Below are 26,624 nucleotides of genomic sequence, written 5' to 3'. Positions count from 1 at the left end.
CCGGGGGAGCAGACCCTCCGCGTGGGTGCCGGCGTCCCCCTGAGTTGTAAACTTACCCCTCCTCCCCCGGGGCCTCGGAGCCGGGCTGCGGTGGGACGGTCCCCTCCCCAGCAAACCCTGGGGGTCGTCGCACGCACCCATCGAACTGTCATCTCCCCTCCCAGTTCCTAATTTTAATGTTTGAGTCCGAGACCCTAAGTGGTCCCAAGTGTGGTCCCAGCGCAGACTGAATTGAACTGTCATCTCCGGCCCCCCACCCCCACCCCCCACCCTGCCACTTTTAATTTTACTTTTTTTTGAGTCTGATCCTCCAGTAGACTGAGCCTCCGAATGGCCTCGGGATAAATTTAAGTGTCACCTCTCTTCCCGTGGATCTGGTTGATTCGGTTTCTTTGTGTCCATGGTGTGAAGGGGGCTCCTCGTGATTGCTAGGAGGGAGGGGTGACTTTCCTGGGTTCCAGGAGGCTGCTTATGCTTTATTGTCAAGATGACCCTGACGGTTTTGTGGCTTCTTGCGTTTTTGTGAGCCCATTGGGTGGAGGAACTGCAGACCCCAGGGTGGGCCTGCACTTGACCTGGGATGAAGCTCACCCCTGTGGGTGTCAAGTGTTCCCAAGGCCTCCGTTCACCTGCCACCTGTGATCTGTAGCCAGTTTGCTCCGCTGTTATTTGTTTTCTCTTCTACCTCCTTTAGTTTTAATTTTTGTTTAGAATGTAAACACCTTTACTGTCTATACTTCTCTTAGTGTATTTGGGGGCTATGAAAAAGATACTTTGTTTCTTCTAGATGTCTTTTTTTCTTCTTGAAAGGAGCAAAATCACCTGATTTAGGGCACAAAGTCTTGATGTGTCTGTCACTTGAGGAAAGAGCATAAGAGAATTCATTGTATCCGTGAGAATTTTAAATAAAGCTCTTGTTCATGAGATTAAAAGTTGCAAATGATTTCTATTTATACTGTGAAGTACCTCTAAGGAAGAAAAAGCCACACACCTAGTTTTGCCAAGTGAAGTTTTTCACATTCTCAGATTCCTTGAGATGCCACTGCCGGCTTGGTCAGTTTAGAATAAAATGTAAATTAGGTACTGTTAGAGGGATTAGCTTTCAAGACTTTTGAAAGTGAAATGCAGTCTTCTTGGTAAACTGAGCTTTCTACTTCCTGTACTGAAATACCAGGCACACACAGGTTGTATTGTGTGGGGCTCTTTAGTGACTGATTAACACCTACTGCAGGGACATTATTGATAATGGAGAGCAGAGCAAAGAGGTATTTTAAAGCAGTTGATGCTTGGGGACTTACTCTGTGGTAGAGAACTTGAATTTGTGTTCAGTCCAAGTGTACAGGATTAAGTTGGCTACATTTTACAAAGGCAGAATCCATTAAACCTAGATGTTGGGTTTCTTAGAGACACATAGTACCTTGTTACCGTTCTGAGAAAGTAATTAATTTTCAAGGCCCTGTGGTTTCACTTGAAAGTGTCTGATTTTGAGGAACTTTGTTTTGTCCTTTCATTGAGACATCTGACCTCAGTTTTGTATCCTGGAGGGGCCCTTTCATATTCCTTATGTATACTGTTGTTGTTGTTATTGTGGATTGGCTTGGTGTACTTCGTTTGTTACTGTAGTCTTTATTTGTAGGGGCTAGATTTTTGTGCACATGTCTGAGGCATTCTGATTCATACTGTTTAGTGTAAACTCTTGCCTACAACTGTGGGTTTAAAGGCTTTAAAGACAAATAGTACAGCAATGTGGTAGTCCCACCACATCACATACCCTATTGATTTGCTACTTTATGGAAAAGTCTACTTAGAAAAAAAGACCTTCTGATCTAAAAGCTAGGACTTAGCCAAGATCAAGAAACTATTTGAATCAGGATTGACATACACACACCCAGGTGGCTCAGTGGTAAAGGATCTGCCTGCCAATGCCGGAGACACAAGAGATGCAGGTTTGATCCCTGGGTTGGGAAGATCCCCTGGAGCAGGAAATGGCAACCCACTCCAGTTTTCTTGCCTGGAAAATCCCATGGACGGAGGATCCTGGCGAGGTACAGTCCTTGGGTTTGCAAAGAGTCAGACACAACTGAACACACACGAACATATATGCAAGATAGATTAACTAATAAGGACCTACTGTATAGCCCAGGAACTCTACTCAGTACACTGTAATGTCCTATATGGGAAAAGAATTTTAAAATTCTTTTGTATATGTATATGTATAGCTGATTCAGTTTGCTGTACAGCAGAAACTAATGCAACATTGTAAATCAACTATACTCCAATAAAAATTAAAAAAAATAGAAAAAGACCAGATTTGTGTTTACCAGAGGCAGGATGTTGGGGGGAGGGGCCGGGGGAGGGGGGAGATAATTGAATGAATGCAGTCAGAAAGTACGAACTTCCCGTAATAAAATAAATGACTAGGAATGTAACGTGCAATGTGGTGACTGTCGTTAACACTCCTGTATGTTATATATGAAAGTTGTTAAAAGAGTAAGTCTTAGGAATTCTCATCCGAAGAAAGAGCATTTTTCCTATTTCATTACTTTTTATCTCTCTGAGATGATGGGTGTTCACTGAACTTTCTGTGATAATCATTTTGTGGTCTATGTAAGTCGAATCATTATGTTGTACACCTTAAACTTACACAGTGCTGTAAGTCAGTTATGTCTCAATAAACCAGCAGGAAACAAAATAGATATATTTGCAAAGAAAAAAATCATTTGAAGGAAATGAATCGAAATTATTGTTGTATTTTTATCTGTATATGTAGATAATGCTCTTGCTTTTCACATATTTTCAAGTGATAAGACCACATTAGTTTTTAAATACAAAGTCGATACCGCTGACTGGGATCTGTAGCCTGCGGCTGCACGACCTTGGGCCAGTTCCTCAGCCCATCTGTGAAGCTCAGTTTCTTCACTCTGTGAAGTGGTTGTGGTAATGTCTGCCTCGTAAAGGTGATTGTGAGTGTACTGTAAGAGCTGTTTCAGCTCCGAGTAGACATTTTACAGTTTCCTCTCTCGTCACTTCTTTCCTGTCATTAATAGGCTAGGACGAGCCTTTTGATAGGCTGTCCCTTCTCCTTTCTCGTTTCAGTAATTGTGATTGATCCTTTCCCTCTTCATAAAAGGTAGTCTGTATTTAAGACAACTGGTTGGGAAAGTTACAGTTAGCTGTGAAGAGGAGTGTATTTATTCCTATCACGGCAATGACTCCAGTTAGAACTTAACTTAGCTGCTTTGACTTGGCTGTATATCGTAGATTGGCCTGATATTATTAACTTTATATTAAAGGATGGGGGAGAACTGAGACCAGGAGGGGCTTGTTGGGGGCCAAACTAGGCATTGAATGTTGTGAATGTATTATCTAAGTTGGAGAAAGAACAAAGAGCTCTTCGATTCCCAACTCCCAGGTCTCCTTACGTTGTTGAAATTATCCTCAGGAAAGAAAATAAGTAAACAAAACAAAACTGAAATACTGTGTATTGCTCTCTTGCTGCTGCAGAGATTCTGTGCCTAATAACAAGCTGAGTGCCTACTATTAAATAGGGTTTAGGCATGGCATTGATGTGGCAAGAACAATAGGTATAAAATATTTACTAGTAAGCATATAATGTGTTATGTAATTAGATAGTGGCTTATATGGTGGACTCCATTATAGGATTTCAAGGTGCAGAAAAGATCATTAATAACAAAGATGGGGGGACTTCCCTTGTGGTCTAGTGGTGAAGACTCCGCATTTCCAATGTGGCTTGGGTTCCATTCCTGCTTGGGGAACTAAGATCCCATATGTTGAGTAATGTGGCAAAAAAAGCCTCCAAAACACTACTAAGACCAAAGATAGGGCATCTTGAAGGAGGTTTTACTCGTACCAGGACCTAAAGAATGACTAAAGATTAGACTCACTTATATGTGAGCCATAGGTGTAATTTAAACTGCTCTGGTAGCCGCATCTAAAAAGGTAAAAAAAGAAACAGGTGAGGAACTTCCCTTGTGGTCCAGTGGCTAAGACTCCACACACCCTGTGCAGGGACCCTGGGTTCAATCCCCGGTCAGGGAACTAGATCCCACATGCTGTAACCAAAGACCCAGTGCAGTCAAATAAGTAAATAAATGAATAAAATAAATATTTAAAAATAAAAATATTACAGAAAGAAACAGGTGACATTAATTTTAGTAATACCTTTTATTTAACCTTATACATCTGTTTCATTGTGTTCTTGCCTGGAGCATCCCAGGGACGGGGGAGCCTGGTGGGCTGCCGTCTGTGGGGTCGCACAGAGTCGGACACGACTGAAGTGACTTAGCAGCAGCAGCAGTCCAAGTAAAATGTTCAATTTTTCCGTTATCTTCACATAACACGTCTTGGAAGTTGTGCATGTACTGTTCACGTGCAGCATCCTCCAGTCAGACGGGCCGCATTTCCAGTGCTGCGGAGCCACTCGTGGCCAGCATGGCCTGCTGGGCAGAGCAGGGTTAGATTTAGGGAAAGTCAAGGGTCGGGGAGAAGGCAATGGCAACCCACTCCAGTACTCTTGCCTGGGGAATCCCATGGGTGGAGGAGCCTGGTAGGCTGCAGTCCATGGGGTCGCTAAGAGTCGGACACGACTGAAGCGACTTAGCAGCAGCAGCAAGGGTGGGGAGGGCTTTTCCAGCCGAGAAGGGGAGGAGCTGGTGGTGGAGATGCACCTGGGAGGTGATGCATGAGAGCAAAGAACCTCGGACACGGAGGACTCAGTGCTGGAACCCTGGCCCTGAGAGCGTCTGCAATGTCAGAGCAGTGGCTGGAGTGGCGTATAGGCCAGGGGTGAGGCAGGACGGGGAGGTGGACTATGATGTCATGGAGGAGACAAGGAGGGGTAGCCTGACTGGGTAGAAGCTGAGGCAATTCACAAGGGGTTGGAAGCTTCAGTTTTATCCTGCAGGTGAGAGGGTGCCCTTAGAGAATTCTTAGCAGGTCACATGATAAGATTTGAGAACTGCCTCCCTGCCAGCAGGGCCAGGATAGAACTGGGCTGGTGGGAGGGCAGGGAGACCTTGGGAAGGTAGGCAATGGAGGAGCTGACGGGTGAAAACTGGAGAAGAAGGTGGAGTCATGAAGGACCCCAAGGCAGAAACTAGTGATTCTAGATTCAAGGGTGGTTTGCAGAAACTGGACGAGGAGTGATGAATCTGAAGGAGAAGAGGTTTGGGGTCGGGGCCACAGCCCAGTCAACTCTAGTGACCCCAAGGTTCAGACCAAATAATTTGGAACTAGAGAGGAGAGAATAGCTGCTCACCGATGCTCTTTATGCCCATAGAACACAATCGAATATTTTGATGCTTCCTTCTGTGCATCTGTTGCTTTAAGTAGGGACAAGTTCACTTATTCACACGTTGTAAATGTTGCCTTTTAAACTTCCTGTTAGCTTTTACCTGTGTCTTGTTCCTTTTATTTTTATTAACGACAGGTATTCATTGAGACTATCCTCTGGTGATTAAATAGTTTCCTTTCTGGCAACCCACTCCAGTATTCTTGCCTGGAGAATCCCATGGACGGAGCAGCTTGGTGGGCTACAGTCCACGGGTCGCAAAGAGTCGAACACGACTGAGCGACTTCACTTTCACTTTCACTTGTCTTCATCAATCCTTTTTTCCTTTTTTTTTTTTTTTTTAACTTTTTCTTTCTTTCTCGGGTGTAAATACTACTACTCTAAACATCTTGGGAAATGGCTTTTTCTGCATTTTGCATTGTTTCCTTAGAATAGATTCACTGAAGTCAGGTTGCTGGGTTGAGTGTGCTTATGCCTTGATTCACTGTGCTCTCCTCAGTGTTGTTCATGTGCTGTCTGGCAGCAAGGGTGAAACAGTCAAATCCTCTGTAATCTGACCAGCAGTAAACACCTTGTTGGGAGAAGGAAGTGGAAACCCACTCCAGTATTCTTGCCTGAAGAATTCCGTGTGGACAGAGGAGCCTGGTGGGCTGCTGTCCCTAGGGTTGCACAGAGTGGAACTCGACTGAAGCGACTTGGCAGCAGCAGCGGCAGCAAATACCTTGTTAGAATTTGATCATTGATGTTAGGTAGTGGGGGTGCCACGGATAGAGCCAGAGGGGCTGGGAGGAGACCCTAGCTAATAACAGCACAAGGTGAGTTTGGTGTGATATGTGTTGCGTTTGAGTGGAGAGGAGAAGATGGTTGGATGGCCTCACCGACACAATGGACATGAGTTTGAGCAAGGTCCGGGAGTTGGTGATGGATAGGGAAGCCTGGTGTGCTGCAGTCCATGGGGTCGCAAAGAGCTGGACACGACTGAGTGACTGAACTGAACTGTATTGAGTTTGAGAAAAAGGCGAGATCCAAATGGGACCATCGGGGAAATTGTTAGACATGGGGTCTGGAGCTTAATGAGGGGTTAGGAGGCTATGACATGGTTGTTTATCAGCGTCATGATCTCACTGGGTTGTCCCCCAATTTCTGATGATGTTGGTGTTCCCACCCCCAACCTGAAAATGGGGAAACTGAGGCTCCCAGAGGTGGACTCCTGCCCATAAGGAGCAGGGCTGGGAGTCATAGGGTTGTACATCTCATGTCGTGCTTTTGCTAGTTATCCTGACTCAAAAGCATATTTACATACCAGGGAATATATTTTCCCACCAGAATGAATGTTAACGCGTAAACCAAAGCCCCTCAGTCTTCGCATGTCTCCCAGACATGTTGCTGTGAGTTTCGATGCCCTCTTCCTCATCTGTTTTTACCGTATTGTTCTAGGCAGACCTTGAAGCCGTATTTGATATGAACATAACAGAAGATGAAAAGACTCCTCCTGTGTTTTTGTGTTTGCTGGCCTCTCCGTGTCCTTGGCAGCCATCACAGGTGGTAAAATATTTCCTTGTGGACATTAGTGCCACATGGACACTCTGCAGCCACCATGAAGCTGGGGCATATAACTCCAGGCCCTTCAGGCAGTCTTGGGATGGCTTCTCTCTGGTGACCTTGTTTGAAGCCAAGTGATTTTGCCCTAATGCTCCCTTTCTTCATTTTTCGTCAGTTGCTCGTATACCTGTAACTTCTGGAGTATAAAATGAACTTTGAACACATATATGTCACACAGATACCCCACCCCTGCTCCTCAGGCTGGAGATTCTCTGATGTGAGAAAGGTGGACTTAGGATGAAAGTCTGACAGCTCAGATGTTTTCTTTGAGATAACTGAAAAAGGCTGCCTTTGACCTTTTATTCTGGGAGGAGGGGTAATTGGTAGGTCCAGAGTATTTTGGATAAAACCTTTTATAATTTTTATTTTGCCTTTGACCTTTTATTCTGGGAAGAGGGGTAATTGGTAGGTCCAGAGTATTTTAATGAAAACTTTTATAATTTTTATTTTGCTTGTAAATGCTTTATTTGCTGATAGACATACATAACTTCTACTAGTTGTTTAGCGTACTAATCTTTAGTCTCCAAACTAAGTACCAGAGAGAAAACTGTAGAGGACTGCTTATTGTGTTTAAAAAATTGACTTTCAAAATAGCAAATTGATTCAGTTCAAAGTTTAAGATTGTCTTTAGAAGAAGCAATATGTTGCTCTACTGTAAAATTAAGCATAATGAAAGTATAAATGTAGTAAGCCACTGTCTTGTTTTTGGGTTTTTAAAAAAAATTTGGTTTCCCATACTTTTTTTGAGTGTGTGTGCGTGGATGTGTGTGTGTGTCTGCTAGGCAGGGCTCTGTCTTTAGAGATTAATAAGGTACAAGCACGGAATTTGCGGTTTGCTACGGGAGACAGACAAGTAAATGGCTACATTTCCACGAGAGTGTTGTTGCCTGAGCAGGGTGCATGGAAATGTATGGGGGGCTGCAGGTGAAGAGGAGGCACTTCAGAAAGCCCCTTGGAGAGCCTGGCAGTGCTTGCTGAGGGCAGGCGGGGCTGAGGTGGGTCTGGAATTGTGAATGCAGAAGTTTCCCATGTGGGCGGTTGGGGGTGAGGAGACTGCAGAAAAGAGGAGCTGGTGCAGAGGTGATGGCATGGCCACCCCGTGGCTGAGTGCGCAGGTTTTCACCCTATGCTGTGGGTGGATGTTGGGAATCCAGGCAGGAGTTTTAAACAGAGGAGAAGCCAAATCCAGTGTCTTCCCCTCGTGAATGGTCCAGGAACCCCAGTCTCCCTGAGGTTTGAAACATGGATGCCTGGAGGGGGAGAGCTCCTCTGCTTTGAGATTACAGTCCTAGAGGATGTAGCCTGTGCTGCCTTTCCCTCCACGGGGAGAGCACCTGCCTTAATTGAATTCACTGTGAGAAGGAAGCAGAGCGGAGAGATGGAGAGTGAAGAGAGTCCATGGATCCTGTGTGAACCGAGGAGCTCAGCCCCGTCTGCACCATCCCCACCCCGAGCTTCTCAGCTGTAGGAGCGCGGAACACCCTGGTTTTTCGCTCTGGCCAGCTTGAGTCCTATTTCTGGGCCTTGCCATGGGGAGAGCACACATTGATATGCCAGGAAGAGACTGGGAAATTCCAGATCAAGGATGGATGGGTCAGTGTGTGTGTGTGTAGATATGATTTTTACATTTTTTAAGACCTGGGAGAATTTGAGTTTATGTACATGTAGGAGAAGGAAATAATAAAAGAGCAAAATTGAAGAAATAGTAGAGAGAAAGGGGCTAAAAAGGTGAAAGTTGTGATCTGCTGTGGGATCCAGAGGGTGGGTCAGAACAGGCTTGACACAGGGGCTCCTCTCTGTCTGAGGCCGCTCGGAAGAAGCAGGAACCAGTTGTGGGATGACACGGTGGTGCAGGGACCTCTTGGACCATGGCTTCTGCTTTTTCTGTGAAGGTACGAGGGCAAGTCAACTGCTGACTAGTTTTCTCACTGGTATAGTGACAGGAACTGAAGGTGTCTTACTCCTTTTTCTTTGCCATGTATCTTCACAAAATAAACACTGTAATCGGAGAGGCTTTGTTTTTGTTCTTTGTGGGGGATGGGGATGATCTCATAAATGCAGTTTATCTTATGTAATTAAATGCTTGGCCAGAAGGGGGAAATGTATATGTATGTAAATTGGTTCAGTTCAGTTCAGTCGCTCAGTTGTGTCCGATCCTTTGTGACCCCATGGACTGCAGCATACCAGGCCTCCCTATCCATCACCAACTCCCAGAGTTTACTCACTCAGGTCCATTGAGTCAGTGATGCCATCCAACCATCTCATCCTCTGTCGTCCCCTTCTCCTCCCGCCTTCAATCTATTCCAGCATCAGGTCTTTTCAAATGAGTCAGTTCTTCAGATCAGGTGGCCAAACTCTTGGAGTTTCAGCTTCAACATCAGTCCTTCCAATGAATATTCAGGACTGATTTCCTTTAGGATGGACTATATATAAACATGTATATGTGTAAATATGTATAAATATGATGTATATATATATAAATAAATAAAATGGGGACAGTTTAAGTGGTATGGATGCTGCCTAACCTTCCCGGGCGGTGGTGTGAGGAGGATGTGGCTGTGGCTGTGGACCCAGAGGTCCTCTTTCCTTCATGTCCCTCACTGTGGGAGCACCTTCCCTGATGCGTGTGGCTCCTATGTTTAAGGGTGATCGGGATTTTCTCCATTTTTACCTTTCAGATAGGGCTTCCCTGCTGGCTCAGAGGTTAAAGCGTCTGCCTCCAATGCGGGAGACCCAGGTTCGATCCCTGGGTCGGGAAGATTCCCCTGGAGAAGGAAATGGCAACCCACTCCAGTATTCTTGCCTGGAGAATCCCATGGACTGAGGAGCCTGGTGGGCTGCAGTCCACGGGGTCACAAAGAGTCGGACAGGACTGAGTGACTTTACTTACTTACTTACCTTTCAGATGACTTCACACCACCTGAGACGTTACTTGACTGTATTGATATCTCATATTCGTGTAGCTCTTCACACTTCTGCAAAATATTTTCTCATTTGATCAAATTGCGGCCTCAAGCAACTGGTTTATAAAGGAATTTTCCTTCTAGATCCTTAGTAGAGCCTTCTTTCTTCGTTCTGAATCTTGCTCTGAGGGCTTTGACTTTGATTTTTAGAAAAGAGATGTTTCATAACCACTTCACATCTTTTATGTTGTTTCAGAAACTGAGACCACATCTGAAAGACACAGAACACTATTTTAAAAGTAATTGTCATCTATAACAGTAAATGTGTACTTTGATTTTGCTTTTGCAGTTGCAGTTTAGTTAAAAAGAAGACAACCCTTTTGAAAAAGATAAGGATATTGTCTTCTGTTTAACTTTCAGCGATGGCACGTGTTTGCTGAGGCTCAACCATACTTTCAAGGACACAGCAGGTACCAGGACCTTGGCTTGTGCCAGCCGTGGGAGCTGTAAGAGGCTGTGCTCAGATCAGCTCCACTGCAGGGCCCCACTGACTGATGCTGCCCTTGGACCCACCTCCACTGCGTAGCCAGAGCCGGGCTCCTCCTGGGCTTCCTCCAACCAGTTACTGAGCACATGGGCTGCTCACGTGGTCATTCCTTGGAGACCCAGACGCCTGGGCCAGCAGCCCCTTAGACTTCTGCTGCCTCTCAGCCCCGCTTCCTCCCCTCGTCTGTGCAGGGCTCAGTCCGCCCTTCCCAGGTCCTCCTCTTTGTCCTTCACAGCATCTCCCTCAATCAACCTCCTGCGCGAACAGTCCTGTTTTGATATCCATTTCCCAGAGAACCCAGATGAATACCCGGTCCCTTCTAGAAGATGTCAGCCATCCCGTCCCGCGGAATTCTTCCAGGAGCCGACAGAGTCACGTCACATCTTCACACAAAGTGCCTTCACTCCTCTTCCTTGAAATGCTCTTTCCTCAGAATTCCCACAGCTCTTTGTGTCTTCCATTGGCATTTGTAGCGTTTGGTTTTATATTCTGCTCCTCTGTGTTCTGCCTGGTCTCGCTCACTAAATGATACTGATGCTAAATAACACTAAGAACACTAACAGCTTTTTGTACATCTTGATTCCTTTTGGTGACATGCTTCCATATTTGTAATAATAACAAGTAGCATTTAATTGGCACTTTCCCTGTGCCAAGGACCACCAGAAATACTTTACATGTACTTTTAATTCTCTACCCTGTGGGGTGGGGAATATCATTATCTCCGTCTTCCTGATAAAACCCAGAGCAATTAAGAACATTGCCCAGCATTGCCCAGCTAGTGAATGGTAGCATCAGGATTGAACCCAGGCAGCTGGCTCCAGAATCCCGTGTTATTTTTTATCCAGCACCAGCCATGTGCCAGGCATTATACCCAGCCCTGGGCATGCCTGAGCTTGCATTCAGAAAAACCAAAAATGCGACTTCCATGTACCCGGATCTGAGTCTGTGGGAGAGGAACAGCCATCTATATGGATGTTCAGAAAAATTTCTAAGAGCTTTCTTGTCCCAGACAGAGATTGTTTTCACTAGCCAGAAGTTCCCATCAATAAAGTAATAATTCAAGGGACTGCCCTGGCAGATGGGTGGTAAAGACTCCATGCTTCTGCTGCAGGGGCACAGGTTCAATCCCTGGCCGTGGAACTAAGATCCAGCATACTGTCTGGCATGGCCAAAAAATGAGTTGAGACCATGAATTAAGTTCTCCTGAAAGAAACCTCTCTCCTTCTGTGTGTGGGAACAGACCCATTCCTGGGTCCCCAGGGGAATGTTATTGTTGTTCAGTTGTTCAGTCATGTCCGACTCTCTGTGACCCCATGGATTGTGGCCCACCAGGCTCCTCTGTCCATGGAATTTCCCAGGCAAGAAGACTGGAGTGGGTTCCTATTTCCTTCTCCAGGGGATCTTCCCGACCCAGGGATCGACCTGCGTCTCTTGCATTGCAGGCAGATTCTTTACCTGGAGGGAGCCATGTCCAGCACATGTGGCCGGTCCTTCCTTGCCGTAGCAGTGGGTCATGATGAAGAGATGGGCCGGGACCACCGTGGCCAGTGAGGCAGGAATGCTAGACTGCCCTGGGCCATGAGATTGGACCACACAGCAGCCCGAGCTTGTGACAGCGTGGAATGCACTGGCTATATCACCCTGAATTCTTGGAAGAGTCAGAGAGTAGGTACCTTAAGAAGTGCCCCGATATGGACAAGAAATGGAGACTAGCCAGTGGCTGGAAATGAATGAACACAGGAAAACATTGATGGGTCAATGCAGTGTTAATTTATCTCATGAAGCAGATGGACTGGGTGTCATGTACCTGCTAAATTAGGACCCTGTTTGTGCTCTAGGTTGTGTTAGTTTTTCTTTTTTAAAGAACTTGAGCCATTAAAAAAAGTTTTGTTTTGGCCATGCTGCATAGCTTACAAGATCCTAGTTCCCTGAGCAGGGATCGAACCCAGGGCCCCAGGAGCAGAAGCCCACGTCTTAACCACTAGGCCACCAGGGAACTCCCTCTAGGTTGTGTTTGTTAGTGGAAAGGCCTGAGGGAGTCTTGGTCTTCAGCTCAGTGATAATTGAAGAGAGATGTGGTTTCTACGACCTGGTGTTGCTGCTGAATCGAAGGGGAATCTGCTCCACAGTTGGTGATGAGCCGTGGATTGAGCAAAAGTTAACGTGTGCTGAGGCTATCCCATCCAAGTGAGTCTGACTGTGGTTGGAGATCTCATCACCTTTTTGCATTCAGGGGCGTCACACCATTGTTTGTTCCTGTGCAGCACAAGCTATCAAAAGGCTGGACAGAGATCATTTCCTCCTGCCCGACTGTATCATTTTTCAGCCCTTTGAGGTGAATGACGATTAGAGAAGCAGCTTTCCCTAAAGACAGCAGAAAAGTCCTCTAGACCTGAATCATCGCTTAGGCATTTATGTACAAAAAGTTTATCTGTTCTTACAGAAGAGGTCTATTCACAACGTTGGGCAGAGAAAGGTGAAATTATTTTCTGTTTTTAGTGCAGTTTCGTCCTGGTAAAGATACTACTTTTCTGTATTGCTTGGGTCTTGAATGTTCTTCAGGCTTGAAGAGTCAGACCCATTTGGAGGAAATTATGGTCGATATCATGTCTGCTGTGCTTTTCTTTTTTATGATAAATAATCAGACATTGAAAAAAAATCTCTGAAACACTCTGGCAGCTTTTTTGTTTGTTTCTGAAATGAGTAATAGTTTTGTAGTTTTTTTCTGGTTGTAAAATCTTACATACTCATTTGACTTACATGAATAAGCAAAAAATCATTTAAGTGTGAAAAAGCTCGTCACATTCTTCAGTCCCCGGATAACCAGTGTTAAAATTTTGGTAGGCGTGTTTTTGTGCTTACTGTTGCTGATATGTGATCTCTATGTGTTGTGCCTGCACACAGAAACGCAGTTTTACACGAGTAGTCATTATGCACGGGCTGACACTCTGTTTCTGATCTGACATGCCTTGGACATTTTTCATATCAGTAAGTGAAGACTTACCTGATACTTAAATGGCCCTGTTCTGTCCCATGGGACTCACACAGCAAATTATCCACCACCCATTTCAGGTTGGGAATCCAGGTGCTCTGTGCTGTCAGCAGACCCAGGCTGGCGGGAGAAGGGTGGCTGCCTTTGGTTTCTCATATGAGGGACGAGAGACAGGCCTGACAGTGTCCTGGCTGATGATGGGGCAGAGGATGGCGGGGCGAGTTTCTGGAAGTAAAGAGAACCCCTTGCAAAAGGCTGTCTCAGTCTCTGCTGAATTAATTTCACAGAAAGGCCACCCTTTTAACCTGTCTTGGAGTGAAGGTCATTCCCCTTGCAGGCTGGCTCTGGTGTCCTAAATATACCAGCTTCTGGGTTCTCTTTGGAGGTTAGTAACTATTTGCTTCCTGGCTTTCTACCATTTCTCTCTTATGGACTTCAAAAAAATGGTGTTTCCAGGTGTACTTCCCTGCACTTCCTCCATCATTTTCTGTTAATGTTAGGCTCACTCAGGTAAGCAGTGAAGGAGAGCTGGACTGCCTGCCTGGGTTCCAGTCCTGGTGGGGACCTGACCCCGCTGACCCTCCCCTGCCTACTTCCTAGGGCTGATGGAGGTTTGAGTTAATATATACAAATCCCTTTTGTAAGCCGTTATTATGCTTATTAATAATGATTGTTTGACATAAGTAAGATGCCTCTCTCTGCCCTCATCACCTCTCTTCTGCCTCCTTAGTTGTTAGAAGTGAGCTGGAGCTGTTCCCATTTAGCTCCTATTTTATTTATTTTTATCTCTAACTCTTTCCCTCCTGAGTGAATCTGACTGTAATATAGGCCAATTCAGATCAAGAAAAGTGTAGTGCATTATTATGTATAAAATAGATAACTAATGAGAACCTACTATATAGTCAGGGAACTCAACTGAATATTCTGTGGTGACCTAAATGGGAAGGAAATGCGAGAAAGAGGGGTTGTATGTATACGTATAGCTGCTAACACTTTGCTGTACAGCAGAAGCTAACACAACGTTGTAAAGAAATTATATTCTGATTTTAAAGAAAGAGAAAGAAAAGTAGAAGCAGTTATGCGTTGCCTTAAAAAATCAGATGAAACTTGCTTCCTACAAAAGAAGAGATATATGAAAATTTATAAACTATTATGTATAAATTAAACTAGAAGGATATATTGTACAGCACAGGGAATGTGCCAATATTTTATAATAAACATGAAGTATAATCTTTAAAAATTGTGAATCACTATATTGTACACCTGTAACTTATTGTATATCAACTATACTTCATAAAAAGTGAATGTATATAAAATACATTAGTTTTAAACATTATATTTTATTGGTGTATATATTTTGTTTTATTGTGTTGGCACTTGATATCTGTTAATAATAAAGTTTTAGAAGCCTGCATTTGAGAGAGGTGTGTCAGAAATGTTTAAAAATAACTCTACTTTTAAAAACTTTAGCTCTAGGTACATGGAGTATATCTTTATCAGAATCACTTTTACATGGGGACTATCAATCTAGAGTAACAGAGTTTTAGCATCTTTTCGACCTCTAGAATTTTACTTTCTTCATCTATCTTACCATATAGGTATAAAGAAATGAAAATAAGACACCTTAGGAAATGAAGTGGGTGAATATAGCTTTTACAACCTTTCAGTTATACTAGGATTTGTTTCTACTGTCAGAATCTGCAAAGATGTTTTTGGATACAGGCAACAAAAACCCAAGTGTAAGCATAAACGAAGAAGAATTTTTTTTCTCCTTTAAAAATCGGCCCCAAAGCATGTGACCGCAAGCCAGCTGGCACGGTGGCTCAGCGATGTGACCGTCCACAGGCTCCCCCTCCCTGCTCTGCCCTCCCTAGTGTCCTCCTCCATGTGGCAGGTCTGTCCTCTGAGTGGCAAAATGCGGCTCGGGCATCGTGCCTGGACAGAATGTCCAGAGAAGCACTTGCGCTTTGTGTCCCTTTATGAACCGTGACCCTTTCCTGGCATCTCCACCAGAATTCTTCCCAGTGCTTGTAGGGTCACAGACTTGAGCCTAAACTCATGGTTGGTGGGGGGCAGGGGGGGAGGGGGGGCTGTTCCCACTGTAATTGACTCCCCAGCATCGGGTCACCCACTCCTGCCCCAAGAGCACACAGTTCTGTGGGGTGGATGGTCCCTGAACAAATGGGTCTGTTAGGAAGACAAGGGTCTGCCGTGGGCTTGACTGGACGTGGGGGGCCAGAGGGGAAACCGGAGGGCCTGCTCCAGGCCACTCTCGCTTTCAGTTTAAATTCTACAGAGAACATCTATGGAAATAGTCCATTATGATACAAATTTGAATATATGTCTGTTTTCAGGGGAAATTTCTTAAAAATTTAAAACAGCCCAACACAGCTATAACAATGTGTCATAATAACAAAACCATCAGCAGAGCGAAAGTGAGAGTTTGAGTTTTCGTTTCAGTTTCTGCAAAGAGGAATATGTAGTTTAGGTCCCTGCGTGCTTCCAGAAGTATCAGTGTTACGTCTGTGTTCTAGGCTCTTCCTTCTGCTGGGCTTGGCTCGTGGTGCTTGGGCACTGGGTTACTAGCACAACAGCTGTTAGCCCTGAGACATCTGAGAACTGGGTGAGCGGTGTGGAGCCCCTTGCAGGGGGTGCTTGTGTGGGTGGGTTTAAAGTGCTTGTTAAGTTGCTTCAGTCGTGTCTGACTCTTTGCGACCCCGTGGACTGTAGCCCGCCAGGCTCCTCTGTCCATAGGATTCTCTAGGCAAGAATACTGGAGTGGGTTGCCATGCCCCTCCTCCAGGGAGTGGGGTTGCCATGCCCCTCCCAACCCAGGGATTGAACCTGAGCGTCCTGCGTTGGCAGGTGGATTCTTTACCAGTGAGCCACCTGGGAAGCCTTCTTTCACATATACTCAGTACTTTAACAAGTATTTGGTATCTGTCACATGGCTGTGCACAAATAAATACTTTCAGTTGGATTAAGGGTGAAACTGAAACTGGGGTTTTATTGAATGAGTATGATCGGGAAGGGCAGGGTGATTAAAAAGATGGACAGTGGATGCTCAGTGGTGACCTAAATGGAGAGGAAATCTTAAAAAAAAAGGAGGGGGATATTTGTTTACGTAGAGCCGACTCACTTTGCTGTACAGCGGAAACTAACACAACATTGCAAAGCAACTATACTCCAATAAAAATTCAAAAAATAAAGATGGACTGTGGAGGCCAAATTAGATCAACAAAGAAGTGAAGACTTCACAGGGATTATTGATCGGGGTGGTAGGGTCATTAGCTTCAAGGGCCCAGGAAGGTTGAAGAGTTGTCGGAATTAGGTTTTCAGAAGGAGTGAGCAGGAGAGGTAAGGAGTGGAGGTTGGAAGGATGCCGGGGTGGCAGAGGGAGTAGAGGATAACCTCCGTGGAGACATGAAGTGGGGCATCGCCTGTGTGAGTGTGGAGATCAGCGCCGGATGTGGGGACAAAGACAGTGAGCCAGACCCTAAAATCTTCCGGAGAGTGTGCGGGGGGGGCAGTGAAGGGTAGCTTATGCAGCCCCTGGGACTGGAGCCCTCCACCTGCTGTGTACCTGAGCATCTCTGTGCACACAAGGGTTTTGTATTTGCATATAGTCAGTCCAAGGACATTTTTTTAGGTCTGCATATACATAGATGCATTTTCAGATATGAATTTCTCTTAGATGGTAATGATGATGGGAAAAGTGTTGAGTTACCACTGAAGCACAGTTGGCACGCCTGCTCTCTTATAACTGATTTCCTCCTGAGTCTTGAAAAGGCTTCATTATGAGGACTTTGCGTCCTCCCTAGGTGAGTTCCAGGTCGGTTACCTGCCCTTGGCATGGTCCTGCACACTCAGGAGGTTCTAAACTCTCCCAGCTGGTGTCAGGAGAGGGCGTCCCTGCCTGCCCAGACTGTGCTAGCGTTGCTGAAACTTTTCTGTGGAAGGTGGTTTGTATCATGGGGGAACCCCTGTTATCTGAACCCATTTTTTCTGCTTTTCATTCTTGGACAAGGAGACAGTGTGTGGTCCTTGGGGGCAGCTCTTCATGGGGTCACCACAGCCTGTGACACTTCTTGGTGGTGAGTTTCTTTTTCTTTCACCATCAACGTTTCTATAACAACCAAGACAACCCATCCCAAATCTCAGGCTTCGAGACCTTACGGCAGCAAGTGTCTGTTTTATTCCCTCACCTGTCTGCATTGCTGCATGGTTCTGCCCTGGCTGCAGGTTGCTCTGCTCCAGTTTTCTCATTTCTTTTTTGTTTAAATCTTAATTGATTTGCAATGTTGTGTTAGTTTTGGGTGTACAGCAAAGTGAATCAGTTATATGTATATATCTACTCTTTTTAGATTCTTCCCATGTAGGTCATTAACAGAATATTGAGTAGAGTTCCCCATGCTATATAGTAGGTCCTTCTTAGTTATCCATTTTATCTATAGTACTGTGTATATGTTTACCGCAACCTCCCTGGACCAGACACTACCTGAGGCTCTGCAGCCACTGCTGAATCAGGCTCCTGATGACTGGTGGTCCACAGCAGGTCGGGAGCTCAGCCCGGATCAGTGTGGGTGGGCGTTTTCTAAAGGTGTGGATGGAGGGTGGGAATAATTTGTGGCATTTTTTAGAGAGAGAGGGAGGGAGGATGGAGAGCAGCTGTGAAAAGGCTGAAACCACTAGGCTCTCATTAGCCCTGTGTAAGGGCACATTACTCATGATGTTCATCCCGGTCGGTGTTTTCTGTCTCGTGTCTGATTTGTTCTCATTGTTCCTGAATTATGTTTTATGAAGTCGCCACATCCACCCTGAGTTTTTCACTCAGTCCCCTTCCCTCTCACCAGTGTGTGATGTTGAGCATCGTATTTGGGTGCCAGCATCTAGGGAATGTGAGTGAATGACACCATCTGCATCCACACGCAGCCGTGTGGGCAGCGCTAGGGTGGCTCTGAGCCCTGGGGCGGGTGGGGGAGGGAGGGCTGGAGGATCGGGAGTCACTCCCTACTTGGGAGGAGCTGTTCTGAGCCCATACTTCCTCTTTGACAGCGTCCACCAGGGCCCCTGAGTCTGAGAAGAGTATTCCCTCTTCCCTTGGTACTTCCGGGTGTGCTGAAGCTGGTTTTAGTGATCTGGGTTATAGTGATCAGATCCTAAAAGGAGTAGGATTGCTACTGAAAAGGACCGTATGTAGGAGGAAGTAGAGGGACAGCCTCCCTGGCTTTGGAGCGTCTGCTGCTGAACTGGGATGAAGTGCTGTCTCTTATCAAAGTTCTCATTAAGTGGTTGAGTTTCATGAGTCATTGACTTTTATGACTTCACAGATGAAGCTGGGTTGTTCCTGGCTAGTTCGGTGGCCTTTGCCTGGAGCTAGGTAATTGTAAGACAACTAACATTTATTTAAATAATGCTGACTCTGCGTTTAGAGGCGTCTTACCTATCTGTGTTCATTTTATCACACAGGAACTATTGTTGGCCCCCATTTCTCAGGTGAGGAATTTGAGGAACAGCGTGTTTAAATAACTTGCCCAGGTCCTGTGGCTTTTGTACTTGAAACCAGGCGGCCTGCTCCAAAGGTTTTTTTCACTCCAGCTTTGCTACTGTCTTCCAACTAAATGTAGGGAAATAACTGTCAGCAGGAGGCTTAGCTGGACAGGGGAGGGTAGCTTTTGGTGTGGAATACAGATTATTTTTTCAGATATAATGGGAATATAATAGACACTGTTCATTGGTTGTTGGATGGTGGTCAAGGAGAATGAGAAATTAAAGGAGGTTTCTTTACAAATCCCGGAATGACCCCCAGCTCTGTGAAGCTGTCCTCTGGTTGCTCCTCTGTGGTCAGTGTGAATGCACTTGCCTGGGCTTTGTGAGGCCAACAAGGCCAGGTGCTAGCGTCCGTGTTGGACATACCAGGACTTCCCCTCTTTCCCACTGCCTTACTGGCCCCACAAGGCGGTGGGAAGGTTGCTAAGGTCCCTCCTGGGGAGCCAAGTGGTGCCCATTCTCAGGCCCATGCTCTCCCCGCATGTCTTAGGGTCTTCTCTCCCTCTTGCTTCTCTCCATCTGCTCCCCTGCATAGCCCTTCCCCAAGGAGATGACATTTCTCTATGTTCCTGATCCGATTTCTGGGTTTGACTTATTCCCACGTGTCTCTGAGGCTCTTGTGCAGCTCATGTTCGGGCTGGAGCCCCAGATGGGAGTCTTCCCCACATTTATGACTGGCCTGGTACCTTGGGCAGGTTACGGATGATCCTGAATCTGAAAGGTTTTTTTTTTTTTTTTGCTTGACCACACCTCCCTCACCTCCCTCATGGGGTTGTTGTTGTTGTTCAGTCACTAAGTGGTGTCCCACCCTTTGTGACCCCATGGACTGCAGCATGCCAGGCTTCCCTGTCCTTTACCATCTCCTAGGGTTTGCTCAAACTCTGGTCCCTTGAGTTGATGATGCCATCCTACCATCTCATCCTCTGTCTCCCTCTTTTCCTCCTGCCCTCAATCTTTCTCAGCATCAGAGTGTTTTCCCAATGAGTCGACTCTTTGTATCAGGTGGTCAGAGTATTGGGGCTTCAGCTTCAGCATCAGTCCTTCCAGTGAATATTCAGGGTTGATTTCCTTTTAGGATTGGCTGGTTTGATCTCCTTGCTGTCCAGGGGACTCTCAAGAGTCTTCTCCAGCACCTGCAGTTCAAAAGGATCAATTCTTCGGTGCTCAGTCTTCTTTATGATCCAACTCTTACATCCATATATGACTACTGGAAAAACCATAGCTTTGATTATATGGACTTTTGTTGGCAAAGTGATGTCTGATTTTTACTATACTCTGTCTAGGTTTGTTGTAGCTTTTCTTCCAAGGAGCAAGCACAGGGTTAGGGTGGTTAGGGTCAAATATAGTATATCCATGAAAGTGTCTTTTAAAGAGTAAATATACAGTATTATTAGTAGTTCCAACCTTCCCATTTGGCCTTCACTCCCTGCTTTGAGGCCCAGCCTGGATTTTGGTCCCGTCATTTCCGTTACTTGATTGTGTCCCTGTTTCTGGGGGCCCCTGCATCTTATTCTGTTCAAATTTCCTGGCACTTGGCACAGGCCTAGTTTGCAGGGGGAGGGGCCCAGTCGTGTTTGAATGAGCAGGTGAAGAGCATCTTTCTAAAGGAAGTTTATGGTCATTTTTTATTTCCTGAACAGTCCTCTTATTATAATATCTATGCATCTTGAAGTTAAAAAGCAGACTGTCCTGGTGGTCCAGTGGCTAAGAGTCTGCTCTCCCAGTGCAGGGGACCCGGATTCACTCCCTGATCAGGGAACTAGATCCCACATGCCACAACTGAGGGTCCTGTGTGGCCCAGCTAAGACCTGGTGCAGCCAAATAAATTTTAAAAATTATTAAAAAAAAAAAAAAAAGGCAGCTCTGTGATCCTGTCTGTGTGCCCTGCTTCTGGGCACTAACTCCCCATGCCTGAGGCCACCTTCTCCAAGAGCTGTGCTTTCTAAATAGTCATCTCATGAGTCTTGTGTTTTATAAAAAGAATAAGACAGCTAAGGGAATCAGTCATTCTAAATTTTGAAGACTAGAGATTAAAAAAAGATGTGGTGTCAATTATCTTGTTCATTTGACAAATACATGTTGAGTACCTGTCGGGCACCCCGCTCTGTTCCTGGGTCTGGGAATACAGTGGTAACCAAATCCCAGGCGGATGGCATTCCTGCCTGCCTGAGGCTTCCATCCTAGTGGAGCGGAATAAGGGAAGAAAGGAATGAAAGAGTCTTGACTGATGAGGTGTGCCACGGGGAGGGATCAAGTGAGGGGGACTCCTGGACCTCCGAGGAGTCCTCACCGGGGTAAACAAAGTGCGTAGTTACAGATGTTATGCTGTTTGTTTCGCTGTGTGCGGAGTGACCTTGAGGGCATCACAGTGTCTTGTCGTGAGGATGTCAAGCTCCATCCGGCCGCCCCTCATCAACAGAACAGGCAGGGAGCGGTAGGGAGGGGGTACCTGGGCTCTGGCTTCTGAAGGGTGTTCCTATCTGCGTGAGGCCCTCAGCTTTGACAAGGAGCCGCTGTGCTCAGGTCACTGACCCTGGCATGTTTCTGAAGGACCAGGGGAACCCAGGGAAGATGGAATCTTGGTGGCCCACAACCTCTCTGTGCGTCTTGTGGCTTTGGTCCACTCACGGCTAGCCGCCTACCAGACTCCAGAGAAGGCGGGTGACCCGTGGCCCACAGGGACCCGTGAGGTTTCCCTGCAGAGGTTGAGCGTGGCCTTAGCTCTGAAGGATGGGAAGGAATGAGCTGGACGAAGATCGGGGGTGGGGAACACGTGTAGGAGGCTCGGGAGATGGAAAGAAGCTGCAGCGGCCAGAGTGCAGGGCAGCATGGAGAGTGTGGTGTTGGGGAGACTTGCCCTTGAGCAGAGGAAAGGCTATGGAGTAGTGGTAAAGGGTTTGGGTTTTATTTTCAGTGCTACTGATTTGGTTTATTCCGTTATCCTGTTGACTGCAGCGTGGAGAGGGGACTGCGGAGGGGAAGCAGGGAGGCAGGGACCCCTGGGTAGGTATGGGGGCACAGTGCCCAGTGGGATGGTGGAGGACCCAGCACCCTGGAGGCGGGTTGGGAACCAGGATGGGGATTGAGTTTCCGCTCAAGCAGCTGCGGGAAGAGCAGAAGGTGAGGGGAGAAGCCTCTGGACTCTCCCTGGAGCCGGCAGCGGACCGTGAGAGCTGAGGCTGCAGAGCCGGAGGGACCGCAGAGGGGTGATGTTTCCCTCCTGATAACCCAAGGGTCAGGCCGCCTCTTTCGTGTCGGCATGAGATCTGATGGCTTACACGTTGTGGTCACTGCCCCATGATTGTGTATTAGAGGCCGTTTGTCTCATTTAGTGCATTCAAGAAAATATTGAGCTAAATGTTTGTGTTCCCTGCTCAGACCACCTGGGGGTCTGTGAGGTGGGCGGTGTCTCTAATAGAGGAGACAGATCATTCCGTCAGAATTGAGCCCGGGGTTGCACCAGGAAATGGAGTGCAGTGTGACACAGTCTGTAACCGGGAGGAAGAAGGGTGGTGGGCTGTAGAGCGGAGGCCCTGACCTGGCCTGGGGGCTGGGGAGGGTTCAGAGGCCCTCTGAGCAGTTGGTGTTGGAGTAAACGTTTAACAAAGCCCTTGGAACTGGCACACTCGAGGAAGGCACTGGAGGACTCCACAGCAAGGCTGTGTCACTCATGAGAACGGTAATGCTTGTGTGGATTAAGGATCCTGGTGTCGTTACTTAGCTGGCACGCAGGTAAACTTGTCAGTTACCGGGAACTCGCACTGCTCTGTGCTCCCTGTGATTTTCGGACAAGAAAGGGAATGTGAACTTGGCCGTTCCTATGATACTTCCAACATCTTAGGTACATTGTTTCAAAGAACCAGTTCAGATTTTTCCATGAAAGGCGCTATGTAGTTATCAGAGGAAAACAGCAGTGTGAATGTTAACTTTATAGAATGCCGAAGTGGCAGTGGGTGTGTTCTCACGTATTCACAGACTTAAGACCCCAAAGCTGATCCGACTCTGTTATAGATTGAATAGCAACATTTTTCTTTTCCCCCTTGAGTAATCTTGTCAAATTTTAAGAATGCCCAAAGAGCTAACACCTTGTCAGGACACTGCTGGAAAGGCACAAACAACCTTGTTTTCTGAGGAACCTGTGCAGAGGTGTGTTGACAGTGGGTGACTTTTCTGACCTGAGCTGAAAGGGACGCTGGCTGTATTGTTGGCTTGGCCCCTGCAGGGGCCAGGGTGGGGTAGCGGGGACATATTCCTGGGCTGAATTCCTTGCACATCCAGTCAATCTACCTGCAGCCCTGGTTTATCAACATTAAGCACATGGGAGACACATGGATGGAATGATGCTAGGAACACAGGACCCACTGTGTCCATGCAGGGGCCAGATGGGTCACGTAGAAGCTGGAGGGATGCAGTGACCAGTGGCCCAGGTGGATGTGGGCAGGTTGGGAGGGCCTGATGTGGGAGCTGGAGGGAGGGAGGAGAGACTGGGCCATGGGGTGCTCCTGGCAGAGTTAGACTCATCCTTCTTTACGTGTGCTAAGTCACTCAGTTGTGTCTGACTCTGCGACCCCATGGACTGTAGCCTACCAGGATCCTCTGTCCTTGGGATTCTCCAGGCAAGAATGCTGGAGTGGGTTGCCATTTCCTACTCTAGGGGATCTTCCTGATCCAAGGATTGACCTGAGTCTCTTAATGTCTCGTGCATTGGCGGGTGGGTTCTTTACCTCTAGCGCCACCTGGAAGCCTCCATCCTTTATGGCTTGAGTCTAAACCATCTCACCTTTTATTTCCCCACCCCAACTGGAAATCATCTTGTCCCTCCCAGGACCCTCACTAACCCCTGGCCTTCCAGCTGCTCTATAGCGGTTGTGACCTTGGCCATGACCTTGAGGTCTGGGGGTGGGGGAGGGGACGTGCCCCAGGTCATCTCAGAGCTCCCCTTAGGTGGAGAAAGAAGTGGACGGAAATGTCCTTTACTGCGTTGTTTTGTCTTATGAGGGGACGTGACTGGTTTTTGCATTCCTTTGTTTCTGAAAAGATTGTTCGTGAATGCTGATGATCATGTAAGTTTATGGTTGTAAATGGGACCTTTTTCTTTTCAGACAATGTGGATGCCAGCGATCTTAAGCAGTTTTTTGAGACCAACTATTCTCAAATATATTTCATCTTCTATGAAAATTTTATAACACTGGAAAATAGTTTGAAATTAAAAGGTAAGAATTTCTACAATTTTTTTAATATATAAAGTTCTGTTTGTTTTTTTTTTTAATAAAAATACAGGAAGTTCTTGGAGGTTGTGTGTGTCACGTGCTACAAGTTACATGCCTTTAAGCTTCCTCTCTTTCCAAACACTTAGCAGAGCTGTGAACTCACAGCGGTTGGGTCTTTCCCTTGAACTTTCTCTCATACAGGTGTTAACTGAACAACAAACAGCCAAGGGGAAAGTAGAAAGACAAGAGATCCGCAGAAGGGGACTTCCCTGGTTGCCCCGGTGGCTAAGACTCTGCACTCCCAATGCCGGGGGCCTGGATTTGATCCCTGCTCAGGTAGCGACTTAGCAGCAGCAGCACGGAACTAGAACGCACATGCTGCAACTAAGTTTGCATATTGCAACTAAAGAGCCTGCGTGCTGCAGCTAAGACTCTGCACATACACACAGATATATACCTATAAAAATAAAAGGAAAACCGCAGGAAGTGTGAGTTCCATTCCAGAGGTTGGGGGTGGGGTGCAGTGGGCTGAGACAGGGTCACATGGAAAGAAGAGGCCTTAGAGAGGAGCATGGAGGCCACACAGCTGCCACTTAGGCCCTTCAGGGGATACTGCTCCAGCCTCTGTTACTTCAGCACACACGTGCACCTGGGCCCAGAATGCCAGCACCTGTTCTTTTTAAATGAATTTCTTACCTTTTCCCCCTCGTGATTTGTAAATTGGTACACATCTTGAACTTAAATTCTTTTCTGCCCAATTGGTAGATATCTCAAATATGGAATGGTGTGATTTTTATCTTGCCTCCCAGCTCTGTTCCACTTCATAGTAGTGTGATAATATATTCAATTAAAATAGCAAAGAAAAAAAATTAAAACCTGGTATCTAAGGAAACAACATTATAATCTACAAACCTCATTTTTTAAAAAGCCCTTCCTCCATCCCTGTTCTCCCTTTCCTCCCTCTATCCTTTAGGAAAATTTGGTGGTTCAAGACCATCAGTCAGCTTGTGCTGCGGAACAAATTGCATAGCAAACCATCCCAACACTGAGTGCCTTCAGACAACCGCTAGTCATTTAGTTTGTGATTTTTATGAATCTGTTGGGCAGTTCCTCTGGTTTGGGCTGGCTCCTGCCTCTGACTGGCTAGTGGCGAGTGGCCTCATTCACACATGTCCTGATGGCCAAGCTGCTGCCCAGGGCGCCTTAATGCTCCTTCACGTGGGCCCTCTTGCCCAGCTGGCAGGGTTCCTTGGGCTCCTGCACTCGTGGCCTCAGGGCTCCATGGCCTGCTGGCGAGTACGGCTTTTTGAGCTCACCTCACATCTGCTGTTGTCACCGTGGTTGGAGCAGGTCACGTGGCCTCTCAGATTCTGGGGCTGGAGAGAAATAGATCCTTCTTGATGCGGAGAAGACTCTGCCGCTCTGTTGCCTTCTATCTCCTGCAGAGAGTCACGACAAAGGACCGATGAAAAGAGGGAGAGGCTTTACAGTTTCTTGCTTTTAGTACAGTCTGTGTGTTGACTGGAGCCCAGGGGAGGAAGTTACCAAAACAAAAGAAGAAAGGAAAATGGTTGCTAGGAATAACAAAATCATCTTGTGATCCCTTCAGCCCTCCAGTTATTCGGCCAAAACCTGTGTTGTTGGTTCTGCCTTCAAAACGTATCCAGAATCACCGGCCTGTCCCCCCGGCTTCTCCTCCTGACCTCTCCTCCTGGCCTCCTCCTGTTGTCCTCACCTGGGTTACCAATGCCACCTCAGAACTGGCCTCCCTGCCACCTGTCCACCCTACCCCACCCCACCCCATCCCCGCCAAAATCTCTGGGAAAGACCAGCCGGAGGGTTGCTTTACAGCGTCTGTCAGTCATGAGCTCCACACTGCAGACCCTCCAGTGGCCTCCTGGTCCCCTCACGCCCTGCCTGCCCGCCCGCCTCACCCCATGACTCCCCCCCGCCTCACCCCATGACTCCCCCCCGCCTCACCCCATGACTCCCCCCCTTCTCCAGACATAAGGGCCTCCTCGTGGTATCCTCCCCCTGCAGACCTGCTCCCCCACGGGGACCCTGCGCTGTCCAGTCCCTCCGCCTGAAACACAGCCACCCCCCATTTCCGTACCCTGTGTCTCCCTGTGGCTGCTCCCTCACCTCTTTGACGTCTTTGCTCAGGTATCCCCTTATCAGCAGGGTGTCCCCGACTTCCCTAGTCAACCCCAAACTGCCCTTTGGGGCGTTCCCATCTGCTTCTTGGTTTCCTCACTCATTTCTGGAGAGCCTTCTGCTGCCAGAATGTAAGCCTCCCCAGGGCAGGGGTTCACACCTGTGAACTGTGCCCTCAGGTACCAGAAGAATCCCTGACACGGAGGCCATCCTCAGAGTTTGTTGAGTGAATGAGTGACAGCCGCTTCACAGAGCTGTGGGGGTTCAGATCCAGGGTCAGCAATGTAATTTTAACCTAATTTTTAATATCTTAAAATTGGCACATTGTCATAATAATGAATTCTTTTTTTACCTA

At 46.8% G+C, this 26,624-nt stretch overlaps 1 protein-coding gene, 1 long non-coding RNA gene and 1 other non-coding gene across 25 annotated transcripts in view; 2 read left to right on the top strand and 1 right to left on the bottom strand.

Annotated features, from left to right (window-relative positions):
* Positions 1 to 26,624, top strand: part of RALGAPA2 (Ral GTPase activating protein catalytic subunit alpha 2) — a 290,584-nt gene that overhangs the window by 327 nt on the left and 263,633 nt on the right. For all 19 annotated transcript variants that reach the window (XR_009596074.1, XR_009596073.1, XR_009596071.1 and 16 more), the window contains exon 2: positions 24,008 to 24,118. Coding sequence is in view for 9 of the 19 variants with exons in the window: in XM_060397513.1 (XP_060253496.1) it covers positions 24,008 to 24,118 (111 nt within the window). In the remaining 10 variants the exon portion in view is untranslated. The remainder of the gene's footprint in view (positions 1 to 24,007; positions 24,119 to 26,624) is intronic.
* LOC114117581 (uncharacterized) lies at positions 9 to 25,590 on the bottom strand. 5 transcript variants are annotated; one of them, XR_009596077.1, is made up of 5 exons: positions 25,432 to 25,590; positions 18,799 to 20,038; positions 13,368 to 13,580; positions 9,585 to 10,087; positions 9 to 9,336 (listed from the first exon to the last, which is right to left on the bottom strand). It is a non-coding gene; the product is annotated as an uncharacterized LOC114117581 (long non-coding RNA). The 5 variants fall into 5 exon arrangements; XR_009596079.1 differs by lacking the exon at positions 18,799 to 20,038 and having other exon boundaries at positions 9 to 4,457; positions 9,139 to 9,336; XR_009596076.1 differs by lacking the exon at positions 18,799 to 20,038 and having other exon boundaries at positions 9,585 to 9,678; positions 9,812 to 10,087.
* On the top strand, positions 9,600 to 9,671 carry TRNAW-CCA (transfer RNA tryptophan (anticodon CCA)). The gene has a single exon. It is a non-coding gene; the product is annotated as a tRNA-Trp (tRNA).

The sequence above is a fragment of the Ovis aries genome, chromosome 13 (genome assembly GCF_016772045.2).
Source record: "Ovis aries strain OAR_USU_Benz2616 breed Rambouillet chromosome 13, ARS-UI_Ramb_v3.0, whole genome shotgun sequence".
Classification (NCBI taxonomy): domain Eukaryota; kingdom Metazoa; phylum Chordata; class Mammalia; order Artiodactyla; family Bovidae; genus Ovis; species Ovis aries.
The sequence above is the reverse complement of the archived record's forward strand: the minus strand, read 5'-3'. Positions and strand labels throughout refer to the sequence as shown.